The following is a 22,609-nucleotide window of genomic DNA, read 5'->3' as shown; positions in this document are numbered from 1 at the left end:
TGTATTTTCCCTGCACCAAAATATCTTTTGGTAATTGGGCAATGACTAGATTTCAGAAGTCCCAACTATCTGTATGTCTGCCACACCAAAGCTTCTATTTTATACTCCGTGTTTGTTAATCATTCTATCTGGCAAAGGGTGGAGCAATGCTACCACTCTGAGTAGCAGCTGTTGAGCTTAACTCCTCTCCTGGTTCTCTGCTTTCTTAATGATAAAGAAATAGATAAAAAGGGCCCATTGAGGAAACATCAAGAAACCATGGTACATGTTTGAATTGGGCAATATAATCTGAATAGCAAGTGCCAATCATTCATTTGATTGTCACCCACTGAATACCTATTAGTTGCTCTTCTGTTCAAATAAGAGAAAATACAGTTACATAAGACATGAGGCTCTTGTGTTTCTCTTTTAAGTGAGTGGGGTTGGTAGTAAGCGTGTGTATAGAGCTGGATAATAGAGACAAGCTTGTGTTGCAGGCCTACATCCCAGCTACTCAGGAAAGGCATGGCAAGTTCAGAGTCTGACCACATTACAAAGCGAGCACAGGGTCAATCTGGACCACTTCAAAAGCCCTTCATCTCAAACATGAAAAGACACAAGAAAGTAAAATGGAGCTCAGCAATGGAGTGCTTGCCCTGGCTTGCTCAAGACCTTGTCAGTCTTCACCACTGCAAAGCAAAAAAGAAAATTCCACGAAAGTTTAAATAGTATATGGTGAAGGAATATTACAAGAATTTTTTTTTAAGCAGCAGAGGTGCAATAGCCTACTGGCACTGTTACAAAGTGCAAACATACAACGTGCTATGCACTTGGAAGACAGGAAGTCTTATTATGATTCATGATTTCAGGACTTTCTGCCCATAGTCAGCAGTCTCCGCTGCTTTGAGGCCTGAGACTCGGGAGCACCTTCTGACAGGAAGCAAATGCTGGATGAAACTTGCTGATCTTCTGGCGACCAGGAGAAAGTTAGAGAGAATGAATCAGGGCCCCACTTACCCCTTCCAAAAGCACGTCTCCAAATGTTCTAACATCTTCCCCTGGTCTCCACTTGCCCAAGGTTCCGTTCCCTCCTGCTTACACTCAGACTGGGAAACCATGCTTTCAAAATGTGGGCCTTATGGGGAACACTTAAGATCTGAACTGCAATGGGAGGGTCAAGTGTGTATTTTAATATCTCTGTCAAAGGTTGTGTATATATACCACATTTTTTGCATCCATTCCCTGTTGAGGGATACCTGGGTTCATTTCAGCTTCTGGCTATTATAAATAGGGCTGCTATGAACATAGTGGAGCATGTATCCTTATAACCTGCTGGAGAATCCTCTGGGTATATGCCCAGGAGTGGTATAGCAGGATCTTTCAGAAGTGATGTGCCCAGTTTTCTGAGGAACTGCCAGACTGATTTCCAGAGTGGTTGTACCCCATTTAACTCTGTACCCCATTTTTAATAGGGTTATTTGTTTTTCTGGGTTCTAACTTCTTGAGTTCTTTGTATATATTGGATATTAGCCCTCTATCTGATATAGGGTTGGTGAAGATCTTTTCCCAATTTGTTGGTCATGCATTAATATTTTACACAGTGCTTATAGGTAAACTGAAGACTGAAATGTTTAACTATGTTATCTGATGTCATATAGATCACAAATAGCAAATTGGGGGCCAGAGAAAAGGTGGTCTCCATGCCTTCAACTCTGTGATTTTTTTCTTTCTCCATCACTCCATACATTTCTAAGGAAGCATCATAATTTGATTGGGCCTCCAAAAATTATGAGTTAGAAATATGGTCCTCCAGGATATAGTATTGGGACACCAGGTCTATTGGGAGGTAATTGCATGCTGAGGAAAAGTAACAGAAGTAGATGAAAAGTTCTGAAAGCTGAAAGACACTAGTTGGAGAGCTGATTTTTACAAACAGAGCAAACATAAATTGTTTTCTTTGCAACTTGAAAAATCACACTAGATTCATCATGTACCATTCCTGTCAGTTTCTTCAGGGTACGGCAACTCTGAAATGGTCACACTGGAGGCTGCCTTCCTATAGATTTCATCAGAGACATCAGAGTCAATTATGTATGCTCTCTTCATCTGCTGCCTTGTATACAGTGGACTGGGTTGGCTTTTCTTCTGCCTAAGGGAGCTGATGGGAATAAGGAAGGCCATGCCCCAAGGGCTGCAGACATTCGTTCAGAGAAGGTCTCAGAATATAATCAAGGACAGCTGCTTATCCTCCTCAGTTGACTTCCCCTGTGGCATTGAAGTAAGCTCAGCATGGGGACTATGCCTGCTAGATATGCCAATCAGGCCTTTGGGAGAAATTGTGAGATACCTCAGAATATGGTTTTCCCATAATGCAGATGGCATCTTTACATCTCCTGTTCAACCAGGCTTGACAGAACAGTCTTTTGCTTGCCTGTCTGGAGACTCCTAAATAAGACTGTGAACATAATCCAGTCACATCTAGTTCAGACCACTCAGAATCAAAAATTCCACTTAGAATCACATGGAGGGTAGCTGCCATGGTTAAAGATACTAGAGATGTGATACAAAGCACACTACTGGCTCAAATAGTTCCCTCTTGCACCATGTTATCAAGGTGGATAATGGTTCTGAGCGTTCAGAGAGCTGTCACATCTGTCACATGCAAACAAAAGAAGATTGCATGTCAAAAACACATGCCTCTGGTCCATAGCAGGACGATGACCTGAACACACTCATTAGCTAATAATGTGCATGTTGAACTTCATTTTCATGTTAAATGACTGACATGGTGTTTTTCTATAACTGCATACCACCACGTCTAAGCTTTTCTAGCAGAGGTCATTTAAGAATTCAAAAGTCTCATAAGATACCAGTGGATTTCACAGCCTCAAGGACCCTAGTCCTAGCAATCCACAGGGAGCAAAGACTCAGCCTAGAAAACAGCAGTGGCAGAGAAGGCTCAGTTGGCAAGATATCTAGTAGCATCTGGCCTAGGAAGTGGTCCAGAGAACTAGCATCACTGACATCACTTAGGACCATGAGGAATACAGAATTATGGGCCTTTCCTGATGAGTCACAATGACAACCCTGAGGCTCTCACATTCAAGTCTGAGAAGCAGTGTCATAGAATATGATAGTATGGGAGTAACAGAATAGGAATAACACTCTGTTCTGTCCTGAGCTACCTGCTCTGATACCGAAGGTGCACAATGTTCCCAGGAGTGCACCATAGACTGTGCTTTGGACTTTAGTTTTAGTTCTATATGGTTGAGAGCAGTAATCTCAGACATAATTAATAGTACAGTCCAGTGAACACTAATATCTGCTTAGGTTAGTGATATAGACTGAACCCCTGTACACCAATTGCAAAACTATCCTTCACATGTACACATGATATGTATGTGGAACATCAATGTTTCATTGAATTTAGACAATCTTGTGAATCATATCACATCAAATTAATTTAGAAGAGCCAACTGCTTGGAGCTTTATATTATCATTGGGTATAGATACAAAATGTTTAATTTGAATTTTCCTTTTTTTATTTTAAAATTGCTTAAAATTTCATTGCCTTTAGAGTAAAGTGTGTTTTGGTTTGAATTATCATATTTTTGGCCACTGTCTTCACTTGTGTTTTGATAATCTAATATAAAACTTGGTGCAACTGGAAAAATACTCCGATGAAGATGCTGGACTTAATATTTGGTTGGAGTCCCACATAATGGACAGAAAACTGAAGGGTAGACCATTGAGCACTGTACACTGGCCATTTGTCTTGCAAGTGATATTAGTGTTCCTGGATCCTTCCAGTGTGCTCCTCAAAGTGTCCTGTGCACCCAAGACCCAAGTTTCATAAACTGTGGTCCCTGACCAACAGGGTCCACATTATGTCTGAATTTGGTAGACACAAAGCCTGTGTCCCCTCCATACCCATCTAAGAAAAGAACTGTCACACAGGATCCAGAAAGCCTTGTTTTCACCAAGACCTGGAATAGGTCCTGATATAAAATAAAGACTAGGAACTACCTATTTCAGACACTGGCAATATAATTCAGTAGGAGACTTGCTTCTCTACCACGCACAGCCTTGGGCTTGATCCCCAGTATGGGAAAAATGATCAGTAGTATAAGTCAAGAATTTGCATACTTTACAAACTCAAAGCAACTAGAAATTTGGATGTGCCATTAAATTCACCCCACACACATCAGCCCTAACAATTTTGTATCAAATTAGAGCTCATACCTATCCAGTACCAAATAAATATTTTATTAAGACTGAACAATTATTATTAAAAAAGAGTATGTATTCATTTTCACAGAATAACAAACATATGGCTACTCATATGAGATTTTTTGATACAATGGAAGGAATACCAGCCTGAAAATTTAGAAATCTGAGTCCTGGTTGTAACCACAGCATGAGCTACATCTGTCACCTCAGATAAGCAACCAAATTCTATGTAACTATTTCTTTCAACTGTGACATAGAGGACTACTTACCTCATTAACTCAGTTTCATACATATGTAACCGAGAAACTGTACAATGACTAAAAGCGCAAACTCTTCTCCTGTCACTGTTCTCCTGTCCTATACTTTCCTCACACACATTTGCACTCTTCACTGGGGATCACTCAGAGTGCTAAGGCTGTATTTTAAGGTGAAATGTGCTTGTCACTTTGTAGCCATCACAAAAAGTTGCAACAAATACCCGAGGGGTGACTTTTGAAAAGTTATGACTTCAAAATGTTATGGCAGCCTTCATCTCTTGCCTTTGTGTTTTTTACATAAGGCTGTCCCCTCAGAAGGCAGATAGGCAGGCAGTCGCACCCACACAGAAAGAACTATGGGTGAAGTACTTTTCTGGAAAGTCTTTCTATTAAAGAAAATCATAAAGTTTGAAAAACAGCTACTGAAAGTTTTTATTTTTATGTAAAAACAAAGGACTTCAGGAATAATTTTCAAGATGTGAGAGCTAGTTTGCATTTTATCTTCTCAGTAATTTCTCCACTTACTTTTAAAGTATTTTTTGGAATTGTTAAAATTAAATTTGAATCAATTATATGAGACATTCTTTGTGTGTGTGTGACAAGGCTTAATAACTTCAATTCTGGATGGATACTGAACGACATCATTATTGAAACATCCCACGTCAACCAAGTCATGCACTAAGCTGAATGGCATGCTAGGGATTCATATCTTGGTTATTTTATTTGACTTACCCCCAGGAAAGCATCCACTAGAAACACCGCCAATGGGTCTAGAACTGTCCATAGTCCCATTGTGATGATTAGCTTTGACAAGGCATCCGGGCAGGAGGAAAACAGTAGCTGACAGCCCCATCTGATCAGAAGCAAGGGGAATGTGATTGTGTTTAGAGCTAAGGGCCCCAATACAATCACAGCCAGCTCTTCTCCCACATGAAGAGAAGAAGTCAGGTAGCAGAGCTCAACAGTGTAGGAATAAAACTGGAATCTGTGGGGGCAAAGCAGAGGAACTCAACAACAATCACACGAGGCTAAGTGTGCAAAATGATTAATAGGTACATGTGTTTAGATTTCTTTATTACAAATTCCTTGGAGTAGGAAGAAAGAAAAAGAATAATCTTGACCCAAAATGCTACCTGAAATTGAGTGTTAGAAGTCTTTAATCTTTCTTGAGCACCACTAGGACATTTCACAAACATAGAACCATGTTACCCTGTTCAATGTTCTCAAAAATAAATGCATAGATAGATAGATAGATAGATAGATAGATAGATAGATAGATAGATAGTAGATGGATAGTAGGTAGATAGTAGATAGATAGATAGATGATAGATAGATAGATAGATAGATAGATGATAGATAGATAGATAAAATAAGATATTGAGCTTGTTGTTTGAGCCACTCAATAGAGTCATCTGAAAACCAGGAACTTCTTTGCAGTACACAGGACATATTTAGTGTCCAATTTTAAATGCAAAATACACCAATGAACTTTCTAATGAGTCAGTGTCTTGTAAAACCTGAGAGATAGACATAAATCTAATGAGCCTTCAGAATTTGGCTGAAGCTTATTGATTTTGCTTCTGGCTTTTCTGGAACAACTTCCAACATCCAACATCAAAAATACAGTCATCACTAACAACTGAAATTTCATAGCTAGGGGCTAACATCATAAGTCCCAGCCCTGTGGGTTAAATACAGCTCAAGCCAGGAACTTAGGCTGCCTCCAGTGTGACATTGACAACATCAGTCCCTGCCATGTGAGAACTGTATTCGTGCAAAGATCTCTCTCCAATTTGGCCTATCTAAAACTGTGTGGGACACAGTTTACCCTTCTTGTGAATCACAATAATTCCACTGGAGAGAGGCTTTATCCATTTCTTGACTTCTTCAAAGAAAGGTTGATGTTTTGTTCATGTGTTGTTATGGATATGAAACAGAACGGTGTCGATTTCTTAGCATAGGACCTGACAGAGTGAGGGCAAAGATAGTACTCATTATTGATATTGTTCCTGATATAGCCCATGGCTGAGGTGTACCTTGGACCTCCTGTGTGAGGCAGGACCATGGGTCTATGCAATAGGCCCCAAATGTTATACTAGTTCAAGTCTCATGCTCAAGAAACTGAATAAAATGAACTGTCACAATATTCTGTGCTGTCTTATTGAGTTAAAAACTAACAAAACCTAGGCTTTCTTTACTAATGAAAGACAAAAATGTGAGTAATTAGCTCAGGCTAGCACACTTATATCTTCTACTTTAGAAACTAAGGATTATATATGTTAACATATATAATATATGTATATAATATATGAATATGCTATATGTGACATATAGAGAGATAAAGATAGGTAGATAGATAAATAGATAGATAGATAGATAGATAGATAGATAGATAGATAGATAGATAGATAGATAGACAGACAGACAGATATTTGGTTAGATATAGAAACAGACAAAGATACCCATGCAAGACATCCTTCATGCAAATGTGGTTATTTGACACATAAATTTCATACTGACAACATATCCCAATCTTAGTTACTCCATTTCATAAGAGAATCAGAAACTGTGTGCATGCATACACATAGCCATTTCTTTACACCAAGTCTTAAAATTCTCCATGAGTAACTTAATGTAACATATACACATGATACACATGTATATGTACCATCTACATTTGAGAAAATAAATTTTACTTGTGTTGTTATCTATGTCTATCTTGAGTGTCTATGGAATCATGTTTATGGATAGACAACCTTTAAAATATCATTTTCACCCCCCAGAGGATAATGGCCCAGGAAGCTGCCTGGGCTTGAGTTTGGTAATTGTTTGAATTCAATCATTTTGTAGAAGAGGCAATCTTTGCTTTTCTCAGTATGGTGATAAATCAGACAAACCCACATTACTTCTGAAATACTTTCAGCCTGTGTCACGCTTATAAAATCAAAATAGAACAAGCACATATTTGTCAAGTTCCTTCTTGGGTCTTGCTCAGGAATGAGGACATATTTGATTGTGCTGAATTTTAAATAAATACTGATGCATGAGTTAAGAATTTGTGTATACAAAGCCTAAAACTGCAAATATAATAAAAAGTCCCTACTCTCAGGTAAGTACTTTTTCTGTCTCTTCACATCAGTCCTCTATTTTAGGTCTTCCAGTAAGTTAACGGGAAAGGAATTATGTACTTTTTTTCCCTAGCAAGATGAAAATGCATCCCCATGACTTGCAGGGAAAGTACTTACTTTGTAACTGGAGTTGAAAGGACCCAGAGGAAAAGCCACTGGCCCAGGTAATGTAAGTAGAGCCTCAGGAACCAGACAGAAGCTATCATCAGAAGGATGTACCAGAAGCTCTGGCTTTGCCACTGAGCTAATTCAAGTTCTGAAAATAAGGACATCAAGGCAAAGTGAAGGTGCTTGGACAACCTTCCAGATCCACAGCCATCGACACTTGAAGGGCAGCTGAAAGGAAGGAATCATGGGTAAACTCATTACCTATAGCATAGTCCAAAAGGAACAGAATTAAATGAAATGATTTCTAAACATTTGGAAGCCAAACACATTTAAGTTCCTTTTGGTTACAGTGGATGACTGAAGCCAATGTGGGTAAGTGTGAATTAGGGTACTATAAATGAAAGCCACGAGACATCAATCCAGCCTCCTCCCAAGGCCTATTAAAACAACAAGACCAAAAAGACAGCAAAAACAAAACAAGCTCAGGAGTTGGTATTAGAATTCTTGAGCTCTAACTGGAACATAAAAAAACAGCAAACTACTATGGAAAACAGTATGGTGTATATAATACCAAAATTAAAAACTGTAATTACCATCTGGCTCACCAATCCCAATTATGAATTCTACCCAGAGGGATTGAAAGCAGAGCAGAGATATGAGATCCACATCCCTGTGTGGTAGCAGCATCTTTAGCAGTCAAAACATGAAGGCAACACACAAGGCCACTGCTGGATGAATGACAGGGACAGAACTGATAATACACAATAAAGGATTCTCCAACATTAAGTGAATAAGGGACCTCTGAGAGATGGTACAATGTGAATGAGTATTGGGGACAATTACAGTAAAAATAACCCAGTCACAAAAGGACAGAGACAACAGGATTCTGCTACATGACCTTTGCGTTACAGTTAAAGTCAGGAGAAGCAAATATTGAATGGTGTCTAAACAAAACAAAACAAAACCCCACAATCCTTTCCTGCTGTAGAATGGATCACAGTTTCGCAGTTTAGCCTTTGCAAGATGAAACATTCCTGAGATCAGATAACCAGCAATGTGAATACAGACATCACTAAGCCACATGCTTATTTCATAAAGTAAAGGAAGAAATTATCATACACAGTAAATTTAATTTTTCTAGAACAAGTTGAAAATTTAAAGTATATTCTGTCTTATCTTACCTTGTCCACAATATCATATTTTTTAAGAAATTTATTTATTTTATGTATATGAGTACATTGTAGCTGTCTTCAGACACACTGGAAAAGGACATCAGATCCCATTACAGATGGTTGTAAGCCACTGTGTGGTTGCTGGGAATTAGACTCAGGACCTCTGGAAGAGCAGTCAATGCTCTTAACCTCTGAGCCATCTCTCCAGCTCCCAATATCATATATTTTTAAAAGCATGTTTTTTCATTGGTGAGATAGCGCAGCATGTAAAGGAGTTTGATAGCAAACCTGAAAACCCAAGGTTTGTCCCTGGAACACACATGATAAAACAAAAGAGTTTCCTCCCAAAAGGTATTTTGATCACCACCATACATACATGCACACACACACACACACACACAAATCAAACAAATCACACAAAAATGAACTATTTCATTTATATACCATTAAATATCATTAATTACATATATCACTAGTATACACAAATAAGAATTCAAAATAAAGAATTTATTATTTAACAGACCAGTGTAGAATCCATGGGCACATTCGAAAGATTTTATTTAACAAAGCTCACAGCTGTCTGAAGACTGTCAGATACAATGACAGGCATGGCATGGGCAGAGAAGATAAGTCATGGGAACATGAATCTGACAACAGAATATCAACAAACAGGGACACAGCAGCGACCTTTTGGTCTTCAGAGAGTAACAAGGCATCAGTGCTGATGCTGACAGTTCCCTGAGTGTTTTGCATGGAGAAGTGGACTGCCACCCACTTTTGTACTGAGCATGCCTTTCAATCACACAAATGAAGAACAGTGAAGTAATAAACAGAGCATGTACACACACACACACACACACACATACACACACACACACACACACACACACACACACACACACACACACACGCAGCCTTCAGGGAGCCTTTGTTACACACAGAGATACTGTCAGGGTTGAAGACTCTTATAAGAGGATCCCAGAATACCTTACTTCTTTTCCACCATGGGAAATGAAACACAGACCTTGCTACACCACTCAAGCAAAAAATATCCTGTACATGATCTCTTTCGCTAATTACTCCATCACTATTTTGCCTCTTCAAAGAAAGGAGAAATCAGATGCAGGTTTCATGTTGTGTTGTTTGCAGAAAGCTGGAAAACCCCAAATGGTGCAAAACAGAAAGGATGCAAGCTTATTTGATGAGTGAAATTTTCCATTGTTCTTTTCACATCAATTGATGTTAATGACTAAGCAGTTTGTTCTTGTGCACAGAAACTGCCCCAAAGACACACTCACAGTTAGCTTCATGAATTAAGTACTATCACCCCCACTTAGAATCAAATCTTTGCATGTCAAACATTTGATTTAGCAGAAAGACAACCCAGGTAACAGTAACTACGTTCATATGTCACTCCAAATAAAAAGTCTGTTCTGAATTAATACAAATCAGTATTGGCCTCCATTTGTTTAATGGTGGTAACTCCACATGTGTGTTCAAAGAATTGAGGAAAAGTTAATAATTTGATGTTTAACATTTTTTTTTGTGTCTGAGTTTTTTTTATTGTTATTTTTTTTATTTGATATAATTTATTTACATTTCAAATGATTTCCCCTTTTCTAGCCCCCCCCCCCACTCCCCGAAAGTCCCGTAAGCCCCCTTCTCTTCCCCTGTCCTCCCTCCCACCCCTTCCCAGTTCCCAGTTCTGGTTTTGCCAAATACTGTTTCACTGAGTCTTTCCAGAACCAGGGACCACTCCTGCTTTCTTCTTGTATCTCATTTGATGTGTGGATTATGTTTTGGGTATTCCAGTTTTCCAGGCTAATATCCACTTATTAGTGAGTGCATACCATGATTCACCTTTTGAGTCTGGGTTACCTCACTTAGTATGATGTTCTCTAGCTCCATCCATTTGCCTAAGAATTTCATGAATTCATTGTTTCTAATGGCTGAATAGTACTCCATTGTGTAGATATACCACATTTTTTGCATCCACTCTTCTGTTGAGGGATACCTGGGTTCTTTCCAGCATCTGGCAATTATAAATAGGGCTGCTATGAACATAGTAGAGCATGTATCCTTATTACATGGTAGGGAATCCTCTGGGTATATGCCCAGGAGTGGTATAGCAGGATCTTCTGGAAGTGAGGTGCCCAGTTTTCGGAGGAACCGCCAGACTGATTTCCAGAGTGGTTGTACCAATTTGCAACCCCACCAGCAGTGGAGGAGTGTTCCTCTTTCTCCGCACCCTCTCCAACACCTGCTGTCTCCTGAATTTTTAATCTTAGCCATTCTGACTGGTGTAAGATGAAATCTTAGGGTTGTTTTGATTTGCATTTCCCTAATGACTAATGAAGTTGAGCATTTTTTAAGATGCTTCTCCGCCATCCGAAGTTCTTCAGGTGAGAATTCTTTGTTTAACTCTGTACCCCATTTTTTAATAGGGTTGTTTGGTTTTCTGGAGTCTAACTTCTTGAGTTCTTTATATATATTGGATATTAGCCCTCTATCTGATGTAGGATTGGTGAAGATCTTTTCCCAATTTGTTGGTTGCCGATCTGTCCTCTTGATGGTGTCCTTTGCCTTACAGAAACTCTGTAACCTTATGAGGTCCCATTTGTCAATTCTTGCTCTTAGAGCATACGCTATTGGTGTTCTGTTCAGAAACTTTCTCCCTGTACCGATGTCCTCAAGGGTCTTCCCCAGTTTCTTTTCTATTAGCTTCAGAGTGTCTGGCTTTATGTGGAGGTCCTTGATCCATTTGGATTTGAGCTTAGTACAAGGAGACAAGGATGGATCAATTCGCATTCTTCTGCATGCTGCCCTCCAGTTGAACCAGCACCATTTGTTGAAAAGGCTATCTTTTTTCCATTGGATGTTTTCAGCCTCTTTGTCGAGGATCAAGTGGCCATAGGTGTGTGGGTTCATTTCTGGATCTTCAATCCTGTTCCATTGATCCTCCTGCCTGTCACTGTACCAATACCAGGTAGTTTTTAACACTATTGCTCTGTAGTATTGCTTGAGGTCAGGGATACTGATTCCCCCAGATTTTCTTTTGTTGCTGAGAATAGTTTTAGCTATCCTGGGTTTTTTTGTTGTTCCAGATGAATTTGATAATTGCTCTTTCTAACTCTGTGAAGAATTGAGTTGGGATTTTGATGGGTATTGCATTGAATCTGTATAGTGCTTTAGGCAGAATGGCCATTTTAACTATATTGATTCTACCGATCCATGAGCATGGGAGGTTTTCCCATTTTTTGAGGTCTTCTTCCATTTCCTTCTTCAGAGTCTTGAAGTTCTTGTCATACAGATCTTTCACATATTTGGTAAGAGTCACCCCAAGATACTTTATACTGTTTGTGGCTATTGTGAAGGGGGTCATTTCCCTAATTTCTTTCTCAGCCTGCTTATCCTTTGAGTATAGGAAGGCCACTGATTTGCTTGAGTTGATTTTATAACCTGCCACTTTGCTGAAGTTGTTTATCAGCTGTAGGAGCTCTCTAGTGGAGTTCTTTGGGTCACTTAGGTAGACGATCATGTCGTCTGCAAATAATGATAGTTTGACTTCCTCCTTTCCAATTTGTATCCCTTTGACCTCCTTATGTTGTCGAATTGCCCGAGCTAGTACCTCAAGTACAATATTGAAAAGATAAGGAGAAAGGGGGCAGCCTTGTCTGGTCCCTGATTTCAGTGGGATTGCTTCAAGTTTCTCTCCATTTAGTTTGATGCTGGCTACCGGTTTGCTGTATATTGCTTTTACTATGTTTAGGTACGGGCCTTGAATTCCTGTTCTCTCCAAGACTTTAAGCATGAAAGGATGCTGAATTTTGTCAAATGCTTTTTCAGTATCCAATGAAATGACCATGTGGTTTTGTTCTTTGAGTTTGTTTATGTAGTGGATTGTATTGATGGTTTTCCCTATATTGAACCAACCCTGCATTCCCGGGATAAAGCCTACTTGATCATGGTGGATGATCGTTTTGATGTGTTCTTGGATTCGGTTGGCAAGAATTTTATTGAGTATTTTTGCATCGATGTTCATAAGGGAAATTGGTCTGAAGTTCTCTTTCTTTGTTGGATCTTTGTGTGGCTTTGGTATCAGCGTAATTGTGGCTTCGTAGAAGGAATTGGGTAGTGTTCCTTCTGTTTCTATTTTGTGGAATAGTTTGAAGAGTATTGGTGTTAACTCTTCTTTGAAGGTCTGGTAGAATTCTGTACTGAAACCATCTGGTCCTGTGCTTTTTTTGGTTGGAAGACTTTCTATGACTCCTTCTATTTCTTTAGGCTTTATGGGACTGTTCAGATGGTCTAGTTGGTCCTGATTTAATTTTGGTATTTGGTATCTGTCAAGGAAATTGTCCATTTCCTCCAGATTCTCCAGTTGTGTTGAGTACAGGCTCTTGTAGTAGGATCTGATGATTTTTTGGATTTCCTCAGTTTCCGTTGTTATGTCTCCCTTTTCGTTTCTAAGTTTGTTAATTTGGATACTTTCTCTGTGCCCTTTGGTCAGTCTGGCTAAGGGTTTATCTATCTTGTTGATTTTCTCAAAGAACCAGCTCCTGGTTTTGTTGATTTTTTGTATGGTTCTCTTTGTTTTTACTTGATTGATTTCGGCCCTGAGTTTGATGATTTCCTGCCTTCTACTCCTCCTGGGTGAAATAGCTTCTTTTTGTTCTAGGGCTTTCAGGTGTGTCATTAAGTTGGTAATGTATGCTCTCTCCATTTTCTTTTTGGAGGCACTCAGGGCTATGAGTTTTCCTCTTAGCACTGCTTTCATTGTGTCCCATAGATTTGGGTATGTTGTGTTTTCATTTTCATTGTGTTCTAAAAAGTCTTTAATTTCTTTCTTTATTTCTTCCTTGACCAAGGTATCATTGAGTAGAGTATTGTTCAATTTCCACGTGTATGTGGGTTTTCTATTGTTTCTGTTGCTATTGAAGACCACTTTTATTCCATAGTGATCAGATAGGAGGCATGGGATTAGTTCGATCTTCTTATATTTGTTGAGGTCTGTCTTGTGACCAATTATATGGTCGATTTTGGAGAAGGTACCATGAGGTGCTGAAAAAAAGGTATATTCTTTTGTTTTAGGATAGAATGTTTTATATATATCAGTTAAATCTAATTGGTCCAAAGCTTCAATTAGTTTCATTGTGTCCTTGTTTAGTTCCTGTTTTCCTGATCGGTCCATTGAGGAAAGTGCAGTGTTGAAGTCACCCACAATTATTGTGTTAGGTGCAATGTGTGCTTTGAGTTTTAATAAAGTTTCTTTTATGAAAGAGGGTGCCCTTGCATTTGGAGCATAGATGTTCAGGATTGAGAGTTCTTCTTGTTGTATTTTTCCTTTGACCAGCAAGAAGTGTCCCTCAGAGTCTCTTTTGATGACTTTGGGTTGAAAGTCAATTTTATCTGATATTAAAATGGCTACTCCAGCTTATTTCCTGAGACCATTTGCTTGTAAAATTGTCTTCCAGCCTTTTACTCTAAGGTAGTGTTTGTCTTTGACCCTGAGGTGTGTTTCCTGTAAGCAGCAAAATGTAGGGTCCTGTTTATGTATCCAGTCAGTTAGTCTGTGTCTTTTTATTGGGGCATTGAGTCCATTGATGTTAAGAGATATTAAGGAATAGTGATTGTTACTTCCTATCATTTTTGACGTTATTTTTTAAATTTGATTGCTTAACTTCTTTTGGGTTTGATGAAAGGTTACTATCTTGCTTTTTTCAGGGTGAAGTTTCCCTCCTTGTATTGGTGTTGTCCTCCTATTATCCTTTTTAGGGCTGGGTTTGTGGATAGATATTGGGTAAACTTGGTTTTGTCGTGAAATATCTTAGTTTCTCCATCTATGGTGATTGAGAGTTTTGCTGGATATAGTAGTTTTGGTTGGCATTTGTGTTCTCTTAGAGTCTGCATGAGATCTGCCCAGGACCTTCTAGCCTTCATAGTCTCAGGTGAAAAGTCTGCTGTGATTCTGATAGGTCTTCCTTTATATGTTACTTGGCCTTTTTCTCTTACTGCCTTTAATATTCTTTCTTTGTTTAGAACATTTGGTGTTTTGATTATTATGTGACGGGAAGTATTTCTGTTCTGGTCCAGTCTGTTTGGAGTTCTGTAGGCTTCTTATATATTCATGGGCATCTCTCTCTTTAGGTTAGGGAAGTTTTCTTCCATAATTTTATTGAAGATATTTGCTGGCCCTTTAAGTTGTAAATCTTCACTCTCATCTATGCCTATAATCCTTAGGTTTGGTCTTCTCATTGTGTCCTGGATTTCCTGGATATTTTGGGTTACAAGCTTTTTGCATTTTGCATTTTCTTTAACTGTTGAGTCCATGGTTTCTATGGAATCTTCAGCATCTGAGATTCTTTCTTCTATCTCTTGTATTCTGTTGTTGATATTTGCATCTCTGTCCCCTGATTTCTCCCCAAGGCTTTCTATCTCCAAAGTTGTCTCCTTTTGAGTTTTCTTAGTTGTTTCTACTTCTGATTTTAGATCCTGGATGGTTTTGCTTAGCTCCTTCATTTGCTTGTTTGTGCTTTCCTGTAATTCTTTAAGAGATTTTTGTGTTTTTTCTTTCATGACCTCAGCCTGTTGACCAACGTTCTCCTGTATTTCTTTAAGAGATTTTTGTGTTTCGTCTTTCATGACCTCAACCTGTTGACCAAAGTTCTCCTGTATTTCTTTAAGTGTTTTTTGCATTTCCTCCTTGTTGGCTTTTGTATTCTCCTGGATTTCTTTCAATGATTTTTGTGTTTCCCTTGCAAGGGCTTCTAACTTTTGATCCATTTTCTCCTGAATTTCTTTAAGTATGTCCTTCATGTGTTCCTGTACCAGCATCATGACCAGTGATTTTAAATCCAAATCTTGTTTTACTGGTGTGATGGGGTATCCGGGACATGCTGGTAGAGGAGAATTGGGTTCAGATGTTGCCATATTGCCTTGATTTCTGTTAGTGACGTTCCTGCGTTTGCCTTTTGCCATCTAGCTCTCACTGGTGTTACTTGGTCTTGTCAGTGCTGGACTCACCAGTGCAAGCTGCCCCTTCCCCGTTGGCCTCTGGTGCACAGCTTACACCCTGCACTGCCTGTAGACAGGGTGCTGCTGTCCAGGCTGTTCAGATCCCGAAGCAGGCACCTGAAGGCTCCCGCTGGGGCCCGCAGGATTTATTGGAGCACACCGACTTCTCCCAGCTGGCCGCCCGGAAGCCCCCACTAGCCTCTTGAGGGACCTGGAGATGTGGTGCGGCCGCCCAGGCTGATCTGAAGCAGAGAGAGTTGACCTGAGGGCTTCTGCCTGAGGCCTTGCCCCAGATTGTGTCTGTGGACCAGATGGAACCCGTGTGCACCCCCAGGGAGCTCCGAAGGTGTATGCTGCTGTGACCTCCCCTGTGTTCCGCTCACTCCGCTGGGCAGCCGATTTCCCCAACCGTGCTGGCGCACACTAGGTTAGCCTTGTCGCCCAGGCCCTGAGTCCAGGCAAAAGCCTGGGAGGCCAAGGTCCGAGCAAAGTTCCCCTAGGGCTATGACTGTTAATTGGGTCTGCCAGGTGACCCGGATGGCCGGCGTGCGTGTCCCAGCTCCCCGAAAGCACCGGGAGAGTCTGTTGTGCTAATAACCCCCTGGGCGGGTTGACCCACAGATGGCCCACCAAGCCGCCCAGTTCTTGGGGTCAGTCCTGTGCCTTTTGGGGCCTAGACCCCCGTTTTGTTAGCCTCAGGCTACGCTTGTTAGCAGTCTCTGCCCTCCCGAGCACTCTGGCTCCTGTAGGCAAAATGGCGGCGCGTGCGCCGGCCAGGGCAAAAAAAACTCCTGGCTGGGTTGGCGCCCCGATGGCCACTCGAACAGCCCAGGGCCTGGGTGCAGGCCAACGCCCGTCAGGCTCAGACCCCTGCGGTGTTGGGCCTAGGATTATGTTTGTGTACCTCAGTCTGTCAGATCTCTGGAGCCCGGAATCAAGATGGAGGTGAGTCTCTCCTGACTGGCGGGAAGCTGAGTTCTGAAGTGGCTTCCGTGCAGCGAAAGGCTCCGCAGAACCGCAGCTGCTTGCCGCCCGGCTGGTCAGCGAAGGTCAGTGGTCGTGGGCGCAGGGCCTAACTGGACCCTGTGTCGCCTTGGTTCCACCGCTGATGGCCCTTCAGCTGGACCAGCTACTGCTGCCGCCGCCGCAGCCGCCGCCAGTGTCTGGATGTTTAACATTTTATATGCCTTAGAAGTTGGATATTAATAAAAGAATTGTTGGTGCTAGTTGATTCTAAAAAAATAGGAATTAAAATTTATTAGAGAAGCTAGTGAGGCACAGTCTTATAATGGATGCCCTATTACAATATACAATATCATGCCTTATAATCATGTAGAGCTTGCACCCGAGTTTCAATGTAGAATTACATAGAACTTCATCTATCATAGTCTCTCCATAGACCATGTTCAAAATGCACTTCATTCAATCGATTCTGCTTCCATGTTTCACAATCACCTTGCCAGAGCCTCTTTGTTGGGCCTGTGAACATGTAAGGCACATTACAAGATGCCTTACACTTGTAGACTATTCCCATCCATATCTCCATGATTCTTCCCAGTTGTGTGTATACAAATGTCTGAGCATCCAGAGATAATAATGGCATTCACCACTGGGTTGCATAATAGGTAGAGTGGGAACTGATTTCTTGCTTATGAAGAATCCATGGAGCACACAGATTCCTGGAAAAATCACACTGAGGTCCCTCCCCAATTCATGCAGATGGTGCTCCCATGGCTCAGGGGTGAGCTGCCAGACGGAGAGAGGAATTAAAGAGGGCAACCCGTCTTCACCTATTAAATGAAACTGATGTCTCTGAACTTAAACCACATTTCATATGACACCCATATATCCCCCTTGCATGCCCAATCCTTATACAGACCTGAAATGAAGCAAGATTTCTACAATTCATCAGCATAATAATGACAATAAAAGACCTAATTGCTTTGGAGAGGAAAAGCAAGAAATGTGTTCTTAAACTCTCTTTTGTAGTGAGCATAAACCCTAAGGAGTTTGTGTACTCTAAACATTCATCAGCTGGCCATGATAGCCTTTATTTTAAAACTAGTACCAAAAAATGGCACTAAAATTTCCACAGTCCTTTCTGAAATAACCAAATAAAATCCAAACATGACATTAAAAAAATGAATGCAGATAAATTACTTATTTCATTGGGTCATTTTTAATTTTTTTCACTATTGATCAGGAGGGTGCCTTTCTATTTGTGTCTATGTGTCTCTAGGTGTTTGTGTGTGAATGTAGGGTATGTGGGGGCATCAAAGGATATTCCTGAGTGTCAGTTCTCACCTTCCACCTTGTTTGATACAGGACATCTTATTTTTCAAAACTGTATACACCAGTCTAACTGTGAGCTTGCAAGTTCTGCTGTGCTATCTCCTATTTCATCCCAGGCATGCTGAGATTACAGAGGCATGAGACTGTATCTGGCTTTATATGACTTCTGAGGAGCCAAATGAAGGTTCTCACACATAGGAGGCAAGTTCTTTATCAACTGAATGATTCCTCTAGTCCCGTTGTCATTTTTTAAAAAATCAAATGTGCTCAATGATTCTGAGTCTTTCTAAGACTTATTATTATTCAGTATTTCAAGGAGCCATCAAAAGGAAGCTATTTAAAAAATGTCAAATTAAATAAATTAAATGAGGACAGAAAAGAGCATGCAGAGGTCACATTTAAGTGTCTCCAGTGATACAGGAAAAGAACTAAAGCCCAAGTCAGTTACATGATTTACTCAAGGTATAATGGCTGGCAGTCAAGAATGCTCTTTGTGTGTTCCTGTCTTTCCATCACCTATTGAATGAGTTTATACAAAAATGTCAAGATCAAGAGACACCAGGAGACTGACAGTAGCTTGCCCTGTAATCAGAAAGGAGGGTTGCTTCCTTTGCAGAATTCTGACTACTCCCAGATCATCACTGACTGTGTGTGACATGCTAGGCCCTGTGATAGTGGTATTGGAAATACAGTACCCCAGAAGATATCACCTGCCTTAATCCCCAGAACCTGTGTTTGTATAAAATTATATGACAGTAGTGAATTAAGCAGCAGAAGAAAGTTTTATTGCAGATTAAAATAAGACTATTGCAGAGTATTTGAAATGAGCCCACTTACAAGGGTCTTCAAAGATTGGAAGATGACAGCCAAGAGGAGAAAACCAGGGGTCAGGCTGTAGAATGTTGGTCTGAATTTGTAGCCAATGAAGAAGTAGATGACCAAGCAATTAAGACTAATTATAGAGTATGGAAAGAATATGGAAGCACTGTCCCTTGGCACCTCTAGAAAAACTCTTCTACCTGAAGCATGTTTCAGACTTCTGACCCCCAGAAGTGCAGAATTAGAGCTCTTTGTTCCTCTAAGTAACAGGTATGCATAATTTGTCCCAGCAGCAGCAGAATATGAAGGCAGTTTCAAGGTGTACATGGGTGATAGGCCTTGTCATTTACTCTTTGAACTTTTGGTCCATTAACAGACACAGACAAGTCCAAAGCACCAATGTATGGGGCTGAGCCATTGTATACATGCTTTGATGATACATACAGTGCTATGAAGAAACAGGACAAATTCCCACCTCAAGCTAGATCAGAGCGAACTTCTCTGAGTTCTCCAAACTAAAGAGAAGTTATGAAAGTGGTAGTGGAAGCAGAATAGGAATGAGGCCCAGAACATCTCATCTCATCCACAGTTCTCAGAAGATTGAAGTCTATTCGTTTTAACTGGCAATACATTTAATCTACCTTATGTAATTTTAACAGCTTATTATGATGTGTGTGTGTGTGTGTGTGTGTGCGCCACCACATGTGTATCAGGTTCATATAACAACTTCGTAAAACTTAATTTCTCCTTCCATCTTTATGTGAGTTCTGGGAATTTAACCCAGGTCACCAGACTTTCACGGAAAGTGCCTTTACTGAGTAAGCCATCTCACTGGCCATCATCTTAGTTTTGGATATGAGAACTTCTCCCCAAACCTGGAACACATGCTTTCCTTTGGTTAAGTGACTAGTGAGCCTGGGAACCCCAACTGTCTTTGCATCCCTAGATCTGGAGTTATAGCGACCCTTCACTTTTGCCTTGATGTGGGTATTCGAGACTCAGAGGCTCCTGCTAGCATAGCAAACACTTTACACATTAAGTCATCTCCTTAGTACCAAGGGAAAAAAATTTCTAATATTGCATCTGATAATTGGTGAGGGATTCAGTCACCTGTGGATATAAAGATAAGTATTTAGTACATAGTTATGAATAATATTTACATAGGAAACTTGCAGTAATGGGTCTCCTCTAGAGTCTATGACCCATGACTGGAGAGTCATGGGGTAGTTAGTTATGCCTACAGTACCAGATATGGCTAAGAGAAAGGCCTAAAGTCTAATTACACAGCTGTTGGTAACCCCCAAGGTAAACATAACCCTGTTGCTCCATTTGGAGATGTCTTAGTCAAGGTTTCTATTCCTGCACAAACATGGCCAAGAAGCAAGTTGGGGCGGAAAGGATTTATTCAGCTTACATTTCCACACTGCTGTTCATCACCAAAGAAGTCTGGACTAAAACTCAAGCAGGTCAGGAAGGAGGAGTTAATGCAGAGGCATGGAGGGAGTTCCTTACTGGCTTGCTTCCCCTGGCTTGCTTAGCCTCTTCTCTTATAGAACCCAAGAGTACCAGCCCAGGGAGGGCACCACCCTCAAGGGTCCCTCCCTCCTTGATCACTCACTGAGAAAATGCCCCACAACTAGATCTCATGGAGGCATTTCCTCGACTGAAGCTCCTTTTTCTGTGATAACTCCAGCCAGTGTCAAGTTGACACACAAAACCAGCCAATACAGGGGATATCTTGCCATATCTGTCCTTGTTTTGCTTCTTGGACTTTACAGATTCGTGAGACTGTCAATTTCTCCTCTTTCTTGGCAGCTTCATGGCACCTTCCAATACTATGAGAGTTAGACCTCAAACATGAAGCTTCAGTATCAGCTCCAGTTTGAAAGGTCTGTGTCCAAAATGTATGACATCAAGTTCTGGGAGGCAAGTGAAGGCAACAGCATTAGGCTATCTTTTGGAAGGGTATGAGGGCACCAGCTGAGGTATATTACCTTCTAGACACGACAAGGAAAATAAACCCTTGAAATCTCAATGATACGGCTACATAAACAAGAACTGCATAATGACATCACCTTCATGCCAAACATGGATAGTAAACTTCACAAGGCCTCACCCCTAGATAAGAGCTATCAGTAGTCATTGGTTGTTGAAAGAGAAATAGTCTGTCTTCCCCAAGGATAAGGCCGTAGTCTCTAAACACCTATATGTACAAGCAATATTAAATGGACTCAGTAGGTTAAAATACATACATGCATACATACATCCTACATATATATATATATATATTATGGATGAATAATTGCATTATATTGGGTGATAATGCTCTCCCCAAGAGTCATGGACTATCTAACAGAAACCCAAGTATGAGAAACATCCAGTCTACTCAGCAGAGTTCAAGAAAATTCCCCGAAAGATAGGCTAATGCTGCTGACCTCTGCTGCCTTCCAGAACTTGAAAGCAAGGACCTATTTTTGAGGACACCACACATTTTTAATGCAGGACTTGGAGGCGTCAAACTGGAACTGGCCTAGAAGCATTCTCACTAAAGACGAGCTTTCACAGTGTTGGAAGGTTGTTATACCGGCTACCAAAAGAGAAGGCTATTTGGCTTAGGTAAGGAAGAGGGTATGCATTAATTGGTAAAATGAAAGTGAAGTCTATGAATTTGAGAGGGAGTTGAAGAAGTGACCCAGAAGGAGTTGGAGGGAAAGAGATGGGGCTGGAAATCATGGGAATACAGCTCTCAAGTGTGAATGTACCCCATCTGCCGCGCCCCCCCCCAAAAAAAAGTCAAACTCACATTTGTCCTGAGCATGTGAAAACCTTTTCTTGGCCATTCAGTCCTAGGATGTAAGCATGCCAAAGGCTATGAGGATGTTGGTGTGTTCTTCACACTCAGCAGGATGGACTCTCTTAGGGAGCCAATCACTTGAGGGCTTTAGTATCTGTGGGAGGTTTGGACCCAAGCCCCCTAGAATGACCAAACTTTATTCTTTCACAGTTTTGGAGTTTTAAAGTCTGCCATGAAAGTGCCAACAAGGCCATATGCCCTCAGAAGACTCTTTGCCACCACTTCTCCAAATCACCTGAACATGTTTTTAAAATCAAATGGTTTTCCAGTCCACATAAAGCTCTGCCTCCATCAGCTTGTGTATCCTTTAATATACCCTTTTCAAAATTCAAATAGCCCAGCCCCTCTCCTCATCTTTTCCTGGTGCCTAAGACATTTGAGAACTACCCTGAGAATTTTCTAAAGGTCAGTTAAGGAAAACCTAGTGAACCCACAGTGCTGTGCCATTTACTCTTTTGACTTGTTGGCATCCTCTAGGTGAATTCACAGTAATCACATGTTCAAGAGAATGGGGGGAAATATGGGAAGATTAGAAGTTTGTCTTTGGAAAGGAGGGGCATTCATCAAAAATTAATTACTACAAAATTATAATTATGTGCTGAACACTGTATTAATGTTAATATATGAATTAGCTATGACATTGGCTTTATTTTTAAGCTATTATAATGTATCTTCTCTGCTTTATCTTTCATGTTTCAAGCATTTGTATGAAATATATATGTTTTATACAAAGATGTCTGTCTATACATTCACATT

General features: G+C 40.5%; 1 protein-coding gene across 1 annotated transcript in view; it reads right to left on the bottom strand.

Annotated features, from left to right (window-relative positions):
• The window catches only part of LOC127664524 (uncharacterized), a 288,099-nt gene that overhangs the window by 83,318 nt on the left and 182,172 nt on the right, over positions 1-22,609 (bottom strand). Inside the window, 2 exon segments of the mRNA XM_052156600.1 lie at positions 5,199-5,451; positions 7,712-7,930. Of these exon segments, the coding sequence (XP_052012560.1) occupies positions 5,199-5,451; positions 7,712-7,930 (472 nt within the window).

This window comes from Apodemus sylvaticus, chromosome 14 (assembly GCF_947179515.1).
Source record: "Apodemus sylvaticus chromosome 14, mApoSyl1.1, whole genome shotgun sequence".
In the NCBI taxonomy this organism is placed as follows: Eukaryota; Metazoa; Chordata; class Mammalia; order Rodentia; family Muridae; genus Apodemus; species Apodemus sylvaticus.
Note: the sequence above shows the minus strand (reverse complement) of the source record. Positions and strands in the feature narration are given on the sequence as shown.